At 36.1% G+C, this 13,567-nt stretch overlaps 1 protein-coding gene across 1 annotated transcript in view; it reads right to left on the bottom strand.

Annotated features, from left to right (window-relative positions):
• Positions 1 to 13,567, bottom strand: part of LRP1B (LDL receptor related protein 1B) — a 1,943,003-nt gene that overhangs the window by 690,963 nt on the left and 1,238,473 nt on the right. The window contains exons 22-23 of the mRNA XM_055124030.1: positions 9,907 to 10,107; positions 3,133 to 3,378 (exon numbers count right to left, since the gene is read on the bottom strand). Of these exons, the coding sequence (XP_054980005.1) occupies positions 3,133 to 3,378; positions 9,907 to 10,107 (447 nt within the window). The remainder of the gene's footprint in view (positions 1 to 3,132; positions 3,379 to 9,906; positions 10,108 to 13,567) is intronic.

The raw sequence follows: 13,567 nt of genomic DNA, 5'->3' as shown, positions 1-13,567 counted from the left end.
CCTATAGAAATTAAATGTTAATTGCCAGGAAAATACAACCATACACACACACACACACACACACACACACACACACATACATGCTTGCCACAATACAATAGTTAAAGTAAAAATTAAATAATATTTTTTGAAACTATACTTATTCACTACATGTTACTTTTCCATTATTTAATAAGATGCCACGTATGGTACAAAAAACTAATATATTGAGAAAGCAATATCATGGGTAATGTGATCAAGATTTTTATAAATAATAATTGTAGGTTTAGAAATTAGAAGCATGTAGAAGTCAAAAGTAATTGGGAAAAGGTTGCACTGAATGGGAATTATGTAAGATAATAGGTCTTAAATTAATATATAGAATTATGATTATTATTTTATTAATTTATTTATTTGGGGGTTTGCATCACAGTGGTGCTCAGGCCTTACACCTGGCTCAGTTCAGGGATTACCTAGCAATGCTTGGGGATTTAAAATGGGTTTGGCCACAGCAATTTAAACATTTTAGCCCCTGTTTTATGTCTTCAACTGAGAATAATATTTTTAGTGAAAGTTGAGCTACAGTAGAAGAAACAGCAAAACTGTCTAGATACTTAGTGGTCTGACAAAGAATATGCAACACTTACAAACAAAAAAATTGGAAAACTACAAAAGTGAGAAAAACTTTAAAAAAATTAATACATAGACAATAGAATTGCACATAGTTGCACATATAGAGATAAAAAGAAACAAATTAGATGTCAAAATACCTGTGTTTTAAATTAATCCTTTCAATAACAAGATTGAGCAGTGTCTTCCAATGTCTACTATTTAGGTAATAATGGTTTGCAAAGCTGGAAGATAGGATGTATTTAGATGCCACCAACAAGTCTATCATGATATTAATATGAATATTATTTCCATTGGAGACAAAGTAATAGTTACTGCTAGAAATTTCATTAGTCTTCTCATCTACTCTATTGTCAGCATCATACAGTCTTGTCATCTACATCTATTAAAGAAACGCTCCTTCAGTGAGAATAAAAAATATTTTTGTTGGGAGCACACCCAGCAGTGTTCAAGGATTATTCCTGGCTCTGTGAAAAGGGATTCCCCCTTGACAGAGCTTGGGGGACCATATATGGTGTCTGGGATCAAACCCACGTCTGTTGTGTTAAAGACAAGTGCCCTACTCGCTGTTTCATTTCTCAGGCCCATCAGTGAAATATTCACTGTATCACACTGTCATTCCATTGCTCATTGATTTGCTCGAGCGGGCACCAGTAACGCCTCCATTGTGAGACTTGTTCCTGTTTTTGGCATATTGAATATGCCATGGGCCGCTTGCCAGACATTGCCATGCGGCTGAATACTTTCGGTAGCTTGCCAGGATCTCCGAGAGGGACAGAGGAATCGACCCTGGGTCAGCTGCATGCAAGGCAAACACCCTATCTGCTGTGCTATCGCTCCTCAAAAGAGAAACATTTTTCCCTACAAAATTGATGATTTCTTTACAACCTACCCACAAAACTCTGTCCTTAGGAATAAAGTTAAAAATCTGGAGAAGACAGTGCAGATACACTATTTCTGAAGTGCCCAATACCTAAAAGCAAGTATTTCTGGTTACTGTTGCAAAATGTTTCTAGGGTAAATTATCATAGCGCTGATATATGACAATGGAGTAATCCAAGGTTCAAGAAGCCTTAGGCATTCTGTCTAGGATCACCTGCATAATAAACAAACTTCAGCTGCAGGATTAGCATTTAAATGGCACATATTAAAGTCTGCTTGCTTTTGCCACTGTGGAAAATAACCTATGCCAGGATTCTTCAACCATTTGTCACCTGAAGACCAGCACCTGGGTTCAAGGACCAGCAGTTATAATCAAGGCAGTAGACAAGTTTTTTTCTTTCTCTCTTTCTTTCTTTTTAGCATTTTGGGTCACACCCAATGCTCAGGGCTTACTCCTGGCTCTGAATTCAGGAATCATTCCTGGCGGTGCTCGGGGACCATATGGGATGCTGAGGATCAAAGCTAGGTGGGTTGCATGCAAGACAAATGCCCTACCCACTGTCCTATCACTCAGGACCAGACAAGTGATTTTCAACCATTCTACATCTGTTGACCAGTATCAGCCTGTAGGCAGAAGATTGCTGTGATTTTCAATCTTCAACCCACCTACTGGTATGCAAAACATCCTACCAGTCCATGAAAAGTTTATTGCTGATAAACTTGCGTGACTGGGTCATGTAGTGATCAGGGATATTGGTAGACAAATTATCAGCATATACATATTTTTAATTTTTTTTCCTTTTTGTGTCATACCCAACGATACACAGGGGTCACTCCTGGCTCTGCACTCCGGAATTACCCTTGGCGGTGCTCCGGGAACCATATGGGATGCTGGGAATTAAACCCAGGTCAGCCTCGTGCAAGGCAAACGCCCTACCTGCTGTGCTATTGCTCCAGTCCCCAGCATATACATATTTAATAATACATAATGGCTTCTATATTTTTCTTGGCATTTTGTGTAATATTTCTATTTACACAGGCCCAGAGGTATAAAAATATTGATTATTACAAATAGGTAACTTATAGCAAAAAACATACCCAGAGAGTTATTTTTCTAAAGTTATATAAATATTATTTGAGGGATCCAGGGGACATCTCAAGTGTCAAAGCACATCCTTAGTTTATACAAGGCTCTCAGATGGCCCAGGAACACCATATTCATTGTCTGTGTAAATATGTAAAAAAATGTAATTCAGAGTGTTGGGAGCAGATATATTTTGGAGGGTTCTAGAAAGTTTTCACATGTGCAAAAAAACCAAAAAACTTTGGAACATGCACAAGTAAACCCTTAGAAAAGATGAGAACAGTATTTAAAGAAAACATAACAATGTAATAGATTATAATGACAAGGAATTTATAAGGAACATTGTAATTCTTTCAATCCAGAGAACTTTGTAGTAGGTCCAAATGAGATATTTTATTCATAAATCTTATCCAAAGTCAGCTGAATCTTTTGTTAATTTCCTTAAGTACATTTGGATTTTTTTCTCAAGTTTTATTCTGAAATATCAAGATATGTAGCACACATAGAAAAAAAAGTTGCTGCTCTCCTTAACTATGGAAAAATATAAATCTACTCACCGACACTCGTGCAACCCTCACCATCCACATCCAGCTTCCACCCTTCGTAACACGAGCACTTGACTGTGTGCTTGCGCTGTTCACACACTTGACTGCACTTGAGATGATTGCTACAATAATCCACAATCTCACACGTTTTATTGTCTTTGCTGAGTTGAAGTCCTTCAGGGCAGGAGCAGACAATTCCTCTTCCAGGGACGACGGAACAGTGGTTGCTGCAGCCTCCGTTGTTCAGTGAGCACTCGTCTGTGAAAAGGAGCAATAGAATAAAGAATCTTAGCAAAAACTTTGTCCAGTTCCTAATCACTAAACTCAATATTACAGACTGATATTAGAGTAGGAAATAGATTTTGATTTTGGGGATTGGCATGAGAGTGATAGAATCATTCATTAAGCAACCAAATATAATTCTACCAGATAGGAACCAGGAATGGAAGATTTCATCTCTGTGGAACTTCAGAGCATACTTTATTTTGCCTCTAAATGGAAAGTGAATTCTCATTGTACTATCAGAGAAAATATTAGGATGAGTTTATTATCAATTATGTAAATCAATTTTTCAAATCTACCGGTAGGTTACACATCCATTGATGGTTTAAATAATTTAACTTATGTCAAATTATGTCAGTGTTCATAAATGAACAGTGATAAGCACAGATAGGCATAATATATGTCATTTTCTAGATATATAGTTTGATATGATAGCACATAATTATTTGTCCTTAATAACTCTAAACATCTAATTAGATATGTTGTATATTGTATTCTAAATCAACTATTATGATTAATTTAATGAAACCATCCAAGCGTAATAAACTATGGAACTGCACAAAATAACCTGTCCTGATGTTTTGACTGAAATAGTGAGTAATTGGCATGGGCAAGCAGGGATTAGTTCAAATGATTTATAGGAGGAAAACTTTTCTTCAATAATACCTGTACTTTATAATTACATTTAAAAGTTATTTACTTAGCATTTTAGTTCCTTACCAAATTTATAGTTCCTTACCATTTTAGTTTCTTATCAAATTTAGTTCCTTACCAAATGTATAATTAGATTTTAAAAATATTTGCTTAGCTTTTTAATTCCTTACTGAATTGTAAATTCCAAAAGGGCATGAAAAATATTCTGTTTGGTTATCAGTGAATAAGAAGCAGCTACCACAGTATTGAAGATAAAGTAAGCTGTTAAAATGTTTTTAGATGGTCAGAGAGAGAGCATAGGAGGTAAAGTACTTGTCTTCAATGTGACAGATCCTTTTTTTCAAAACCCAAGCACCACATATGGTTCTCTGGACACAGTCATGGGTCACTATAGAGAACAGAGCCAGGAATAGCCTCAGAATACTTCTGGCTTCAGATTCAGAAGAAAACAATAACAAAAATAATTTAATGAAAAGATTTAAAATTTTTCAAAAGCACATATATGGCCCTAAAATTGAGTTAGTGCTTTCCTTTTTGGGAAACTTTCTGTAAGACAGTAATAAATATAAAAATATATTTTTTCAGTCAATTATTATCTAACAGTACCTAATATTAGGTACTTATGATAAGCGTAAATTACTGTTGGTCTGTTTTTGTTTTAAAACATTTTGAGCAGTTTCTAAGCCTAATTAGTTGTGTTTACAGCAAGCTCTAGAGATTATTGATTACTGTTCAACATTTGAAAACCAAAAAATATTTGCTTTATAGCTCAAATATTTCCAGCTTTCTATAAAAGTTTTCTTCAGTTCAAAAACTTGCCTGGAATTGAGTTTTTAAAAACATTTTGCACGCCTTTTAAAGTTCTATATAGTTCAATTGTTCTTCACATCATTTTCAACTATAAGAAGAGTTACCGTAATAAAAGGAAAAAATTGCATTATTTATTCTCTCTGAAAAGTCAATTGAAGTTTGGTATTATTTTAGATGAAAAAATTATATGTATTCATTTCTTGGTTTCTCCAATTGACTTTACACTGGTAATCAAAATTGCTTCAAAACAGCAGTCATTTCAAAGTAGTTGCCCCATTTTAGCTCAATTGGCATTCTTTTCTCAAGGGAATTATTGTACAGAAATATCATACTCAGCAGGTAAAACAATAATACTCTTATTTAAAATATAACTCTTTTAACTGTACTAAAGGGCCTCTTTTGTACTATCTGTTGAATTGAGACATGCATACTTGTATAAACAAAATACACCTAAATTAAAGAGGAGATATTTAGTGCTGTTTTACTGGCTAGTCCTATGCCTGTCACTGAATCTTCTAATTTATCTTTGAATATTTTATTACATGATGAAAAGGTGTCCATTGATCAAATCCTAGTCAAAACCTCTGAGATCTCTTTTCATCTAGGTCTCAATTAGATTATGATGATTAAACATTGTTATTGTATGCTTGCTCAGAATATCCGTAAGACTCAGCCCACATACATGTCATTTTGCGTGTGTGTGTGTGTGAGTAAATGTGTGTTGGCCTTAAAAAAGTGTGCACTGACTTTAAAAAAAACAACCACACTAGCATTGTTTCCACCAAGGTAAGACTGAATTCAGAGAATGAGCCGAGTGCTCTAGGATGCTGAATGAGATCGCTCAACACTACAAGAATACGCTATTTCTTCCAGACATGTTGATGATGATAGTCCCTTTAATCCCCTCTGCGAGCAATAAACCCTACACTGCGCATCTGATCTGTACATCCACCACCCAAGCCTGGACCTGAAGCTGAGTATCTACATAGAAACAATGAAGGCAATAATGCCCAGTCTTCCTTTCCATGATTAGTCCCAGATGGCTCAGATCCATGGAGGAATCTCCACCAAGACACTTTAGTGCCTTTCCTTTAGGACACTCTGGCATTTTAATTTTCTACTCATCTTTTTTACCCCACAGTTTAACCTTATTTTAGTTTATATTGTGTACTCTTCTACATTTGAAAGAAAATATATGAATGACATCTAATCTTATTTATTCACTTATGTCCCACTTTGTCTACCTATTAATATACTGTTAGAACATATATCAGCAATTAACACTATCCTTAAGTGATTGACATCTTTCCATTACTTTTTTTCTTAAACATACATCTTTCCTTTTGAAATCATTAAAAAACTTCACAAAATATAGTCTCACCAATAGGATTAGTAATGTCATTCTACTTTAGTATTTTTGTTGTAAATTATTTTTCATTGTGTCATAGTGGAAATAAGTTGTATATTGTGTGTGTCATGTGTTAGTACCTATGTACTCAGTGGTGAGAAAATTAGTTTGAGGCTCTTTAAGGTTTGAGATTTCAGATAACTTATTTGAAAGGGCTGGAGCGATAGCACATCGGGTAGGGCGTTTCTCCTGCACATGGCCGACCCAGGTTTGATTCCTCTGCCCCTATTGGAGAGGCCAGCAAGCTACCAAGAGTATCTTGCCCACACGGCAGAGCCTGGCAAGCTACCCATGGCGTATATGATATGCCAAAAACAGTAACAACAAGTCTCACAATGGAGACATTACTGGTGCCCGCTTGAGCAATTTGATAGCAATGGGATGACAGTGACAGTGAAAAGAATTAGGTTACTTAATTTTATAATTCATAAATTATTTTAAACAACAGTAAAATTGAGTCTTGTCTGAAGAACAATTAAAAAAAACACACCCAAGTGATGAAATTTTACATCTGAAAAGGTTCTCTCCTATTGTGGTATTGTATACAGATTGCAAACCATTTTCAATCAGGATATTAATAAAATATAATAACATATACTAAGGAGTGTTAGATAGTTGGCCCATATTTCTATTTTAGTCAAGGCAGTACAGGATAGAAGAGTACAGAAATAAAATTGTGTTTGGGAGAAGTAAACATGAGGACAGATTCTATATTTTATTTAACTACAAAAAGTAGTTTTAATGAAACATCTCAATTTTGGGTATCTCTTTCTACAAGCTATTTCTAAGCTACTAGACAATTAATGACATTTCAAAAATCTATTCTGGTGGCGTATCTTTTACATCAGCTAGGTAGATAATTCATCATACCCTTTGCTTCAGACTCATAAACTAACACCTCTGCATTCCTGAACATATCCTAACAAAGGACCAATGGAGAACAACCAGAAATAAAATCTTAGGTGTCATTTTTCAGCAGACACCTGTTTTTCCCATATGGATATAATCTAACAAGATGAAAATACGGAAGTGTAGATAAAAGAAGACAAAAAGCCACAGAAAGTGTTAAGTTTTAATACACCAACATTTGTTTCTTCTTTTCATTGTTCTAACTCTCACTGAACCTGCCCATGCCAAGGGCAGAGGGAGGCAGCCTCTTGGATTTCAGTATGTCACAGTGCTAGTATTATGTTAAATGTCTTCTTGTGTTCCTGAGTACTCTCTGATTCAGCTTCACTGAAACTTCTCCCCGCCATGCAGATCCTTGAAATTTTGGCACCAGAGAGATTGCACAAGGGAGGGCTCTAGCCTTGCATACAGCTGGCCCAGGTCAAAGTCCCAGTACCCCATGAGGTCCTCTGAACCTACTAGAGTGATCTCTGAGCACAAAGCCAGGAGCACAGTTGGGTGTGCACCCCCACTCTCCCCTCAAAAAGAAAAAGTGCTTGTACAAAGCTAATGAATATAGTCATTGATTAAACCAGAAGTTTGTTTTTTATAATAGACCAAGAAATTAAGGAGCATCCTTCCTTTTTTCCCTTTGTTACTACCTACTTTCTTTTTATTCTCTCTCTGTCTCTCTCTATCTCTCTCTCTCCTTCCCTTCTCCCTACCTGATTCTTTTCCTGGGTTCACAGAGCATATGGTAAAAAAATCTGTGTTTTAATATAATACTCCTCATTTCCTTTTATTTTTATGATATTTGTTTTTTCTGTCATATTAATGTTATCAAATCAAAATATGAAGAATAAGTATTTTTTATAATATATGTATTAGATAAGCTTTATATATGTATTAGATAAGCTTTATTATCATGGTCAGTCAGGGGAGAGAAACACTACTGCATTTTAACTTAGACGAAACTTATACTCAAGAAAATTAAGTCACCTGATAAGGTGAGTAAATGAAATTCACTTGAAATTTAATGCTTTCTAATTCCAGGCTAGTCTTAAAATAACATCATTGGAGTTCAAGTTTTATTGGTATATTCCATATTTTAAAATGCCTATTGCACAGCTGGATTAGAGAAGGGGTCACTACATCAATTATGGTTGGATGGATAGTTCAGGATTGGAGATGTGTGCTGAAAATAGATGAAGGACCAAATGTGATAGCCTCTCAGTATCTATATTGCAAACCGTAAGGCCCAAAAGTAGGAGAGAGAGATTCTGGGGGAAATTGTCTGCCATAGACGCAGGGGGAGGGTTGGGTGGTGTTAAGGATACTGGGGACATTGGGAGTGGAGAATGTGCACTGGTGGAGGGATGGGTGTTCACTCATTGTATGGCTGAAACTCAAACATGAAAGCTTTGTAACTGTTTCTCATGATGTCAGGTAATTACACCATGTTTAAAAATAAATCATTTAAAAATAAATTTAATTAACAATAAATAATTTTTAAAAATGAAATAAAATGCCTATTGTGCTGTTTGTGATGGATCCAAACCTATTTTGATGCAAAACATAGCTACCATTCAATTTCTTAAGAAAGGAAACATTTGGAGAGAAAGAAGTAAACACAGGTAACAGAAGTTTGCCATCACTCTTTTTCTTTTTTGTTTTGTTTTCATCCTTTTTTTCCTTCGTCTAATTTTAGGTACTTTCTTATTTATTTTATACTACTTGCACAAAATGTGATATACCAGAATAAAGACAGTTTTAGGAATATATTATTGAACCAGGTCTCCGTGGAATAAATGATGTTCCATTTTAAGAAGAGAAAAATAAGTCTTTTGTCATCACTCAATATGCTATCAGAGCTTGATTCAGATGGAGAAAGGAACTCGAGACATAACGACAGTTGTCTTTCCAACTCTCAATCTGGCAGTTCCATCATTCCCCAGGGTCATTCTCTCACAGCCTCAAGTCATCTCATTACTGCTCCTATCGTCCTATAAACTCTTCATTACTCTATTGATGTCACCTTCAGTACTATCTGGAAAACATATTTTAAAAATCTCTTTCCTAAATCTCTGATCTCACCCCCAGAGAAAGAAATGTAATTTTTTTGGTTTGTGAGTATTGGCATAAGAAGATGCTTTGGCAAAAATGATTTCAAAGCCTCAAAGCTAGCAGATTAAATTCATCACTTTAACTAGATAAACCACTTGAAAGGATCTAGTGTATGGGGAATAAAAACTTCAGAGAAAATTATATAAAATTGAGTACTATTTAGTTGATTTTATTCCCAGTCCTTTCCTTTTGCCTTTCTTAAGAATTTTTATATTGCAGTGATGAGAAGATATGATAAAATTCATAGGGGGGTAGTATACCCCCATTAGGCCAGTAATAAGCAGGTTCTCCTACTGAGAGTAGTTCACTGACAAAATAATTCAGCTAAATTTTAGAAATACTCTAAATATTACCTAGAAATTTAAATATGAACACAGCTATGTAAACATGACCATTAGTCTGCTGGTTATAGGCTAGTCTTTTTTGCTTTATTTTCAAAAATTGTGGGTCATTTTTTTTGCTATTGGTTTTCATTGACTGAAAACATGCATATGATTTAGTACTTAGACTTATACTTAAAAGGAAGAAATGGGAAAGACGTATGCGCACGTGGAAAGTATTAGCAATTAATCCCAAAGTCACTAGTTTTAGAGAAACACATGTAGTGAGACATGCAATACCGCAGAGATCTCCTTCATCAGATCCGTCAGGACAGTCCCTTCTCCCATTGCAGAGTTCCTCAGGCTGCAGGCAGACTGAAGTGTCATTAGCACAAGGGTACTTGGGTGGGCCACACAAGAAACTGTCACAGTCATCTTCGTCTGATTGATCTTCACAGTCAATATCTCCATCACACATCCACGCTTTGTTGATGCATCTCCCTTTAGAAAACAGACACAGTGTGCAATTGATTTTTGTAATTAAATCACGGAAATAATGAGTGTTCACATTGTCTTCAGCCACAGACAGGACTATTTGCTAATATCAATAAGTCTATTTTCTTTTTTTTTTCGAATTTTATTTCATGATAGCTTTTACATAATTGTGGCTGTCAAAAGTGATTAGTGGCCACACATTCACATAGTTTTCTTTAATGGTCATGTTATTGGTTTACCCAATTATAATTCTAGGATTAATTTCTAATGTAATAGATATGCCTTCAAAACAATACATTTAAGTTATGTCCATATAAACTTTATTCTTAGGAGCCTAAATTTAGGTGAAAATCACTGTTTTCCATTAACATCATTGAAATATATGCTATGTCCATTGCATTTTTACTCTAAAAACCCAACTCCATAGAACAGATTTCTTTACATCGCAAAAGGCCTGCTAAAGTATCAGGCACTGTTAGTTAAACTTTCATAGAACTAAGTTTACGAAGCTGGAGAAAGGGTACAACTTGTAGGGAGATTGCCCTGCACATAATCCCTGGCTCTTCATGTGTCTCCCTGAACCTACCAGGAGTGATCCCTAAGCACAGATCTGGGAGTAAGCATGGAGCACCACCAAATGTATCACCAAACCAAGGGAAACAACAACAATAAGAAAGAACTAGTTTTCTCAATATGGATTTTGAAAAAAAAATGTTTAACAACATTTTATAGTAGTAACAGTGAAAAGCACAGAGAACAATGGTTATTGTCTATAAATAATTTTATTCACTACAAATACCTTTTTCTCTCCATCTGGCATTTTTCTTAGAATTTGCGATCTTACTGGATGATGTAAAAGTATGATATAGTGTGAAGAAAATGATGCCAAAAGAAAAATAAGTTATTTACTATTTACCAAAATATGCTATTATCACATAAAATAAACGGGATTATTAAAAAGAAAATAGTAGGTTCTCTATTTCAGTGAATCATTATGTACTTTCTTATTTAATTTTATTTGTTCAATATAACTTTTTTTACTTTAATATAGAGTTCAGTCTTGTTGTTTATAGCCTAGCAGTCTAGGACTGAAGATTCAGTGTTGGGATCCTTTGGTGTGTCAATGCATGGGACCAATAAGGACATATATACTAGTGTTAGGGTGACATGAGATATTGGGAACCAAACTCAGAGTATCACACATGCTAGGCATTGCTCTATCACTGAAATTATCTTCTCATTACCAAAACACAAAACACATTTTGATATTCAACATTAATCATTAGTAGCACTGCACTGTAGCACTGTCATCCCATTGTTCATCAATTTGCTCCAGCGGGCACCAGTAATGGCTCCATTGTGAGACTTGTTGTTACTGTTTTTGGCATATCACATACGCCACTGTTAGCTTGCCAGGCTCTGCCACGTGGGCAGGTTACTCTCGGTAGCTTGCTGGGCTGAGAGGGACAGAGGAATCAAACCTGGGTCAGCCACGTGCAAGGCAGACACCCTACCCACTGTGCTATCGCTCCAGCCATATTTCTTTACATTTATATATATATATATATACACATATCTTTACATATATGTATATATGTGCATACACACACACATACAAATACATATGTATGCAGTGAGTCTCTTGCTCGTGTACCTGGCTGTCTTCCCGAGGACCCCTCGGAGAGGGTGGGCTCCAGCTTCTCTCCCTGCCCTGAGCAGAGCTCTCACATCCAAAGACCTCCGGAGCCTAGCCACAGCCATGCTCAAGGCCCCTCTCCACACGTTTGGATGAGCCTCACGCATGAAGGTAACCGGCAGAGGAACCCAGGTGTGTGAGACCTGGAGCTGAAACCTCCAAGCCTGCTTGGATTGGGATTGGGTCTCTTCCGCCCAGATTTCCCATTTTCCGGAAGCTAGGTGGTCACACCCAGGGACTGCCCCAAGCACCATGCAATCCCACCAATGGCCAACATCCAGAGACTTAAAACCAAGCTCACAGAAGACATCTTATAGCCTATTTCTCCCTCTGGGAGAACCTGGCAAGCTACTGAGAGTTTCCTGCCCACATGGGAGAGCCTCACAAACTCCCCATTGTGTATTCATATGCCAAAATAAGTAACAATACTGGGTCTCATTCCCCTGACCCTGAAATAGCCTCCAATGCGGCATCATTGGGAAGGACGAAGGACGAGTAAAGAGAGGCTTCTAAAATCCCAGAGATAGGAGGAATGAAGACATTACTGAGACCGCTTGAGAAATTCGATGATCAATGTGATGATGATTACATCTATAAATATATGTGTGTGTGTGTGTGTGTGTGTGTGTGTGTCGGGTTTTTGCCACAGCAGAGACTGTGCTAAGGACTTACTAATGTCAGTGTACTCAGGAATCATTCCAGCTCAACACGACTTAATCTACCAAAAAGACTTGCAAACTTGCAAAGATTGTCATGGATTTTTAATTGAATTTTTATTGATTCCTACATGCAATTCTATTTTCCTCCTAACATATTTCTTCATAACTTCTTTAAAACCACTATCTCACCAATCAATCTATCCTTATACCATACAGTCTACTGTCTAATAGCTTTTTGTTTTGTTTTGGTGCCATTCAGCTATACCTGGATTTTTTTTTTGAGCTTGGGGGGCTCTTCCTTTGTCTCCCTTGGAGCACAGTGGGGTGTTTGCATTGAAATAGGGTCAGCGTAGTCATTACAAACGCTTGATACCTTGTACTATCTTTCTAGCATAAAATCTAATCATTTCTGCAGGTCCATTATAAAAAATTCTTGGGGACAGAGCAATGACACAGTGGGCAGAGCACTTGCCTTGCTCTCAGGTGAATGGGTACAATGCCTGGCATTCCATAACATCCTCTGTGCACCATCGGCAGTAAATCTTGAGTGTAGAGCCATAAGTGTACCCTAAGAACCACGGGGTATGACTCAAAAATTCCATATTGAGATTTTTCCCTGTATAATATTTTCTCATGGAATTTAGGAAATAAGAAAGCCATAAAATATCCTCAGGTCCACCAATAACTTAGTCAATCGTGCAAGACAAGATCGATGTGTAACATATAACTGTAGTCTAAAAGATGACATGCTGTACTTAAGTATTAAATTGTATAAGGTCATCTGCAAGTATAATAGAAACATAATAGGATAATTAATTCAATAATGACAAAATAATTTCCAGTTTTTGTTTGGTAAGTCAAGATGCAACCTCCTTTTTCCTATCCAATATCACTAATCTTACATGACATTCTTACCCACTGACTCCAGAATGACCTTAGTTGTTTCATAAAACTCAACGAAAAATCTCTATCAATCCTTCAGAGTCACAAGAGCAACAAGACCTATTTTTTAGCACTACTAAATACTGCCTAGAAAATATTAAATAAAACTTTCTTCAATTAATAATAACTTTAACATATATTCCTGCCAGATATACGAAGAAATACTAAT

This window comes from Sorex araneus, chromosome 1 (genome assembly GCF_027595985.1).
Source record: "Sorex araneus isolate mSorAra2 chromosome 1, mSorAra2.pri, whole genome shotgun sequence".
NCBI classification, from domain to species: domain Eukaryota; kingdom Metazoa; phylum Chordata; class Mammalia; order Eulipotyphla; family Soricidae; genus Sorex; species Sorex araneus.
The sequence above is the reverse complement of the archived record's forward strand: the minus strand, read 5'-3'. Positions and strand labels throughout refer to the sequence as shown.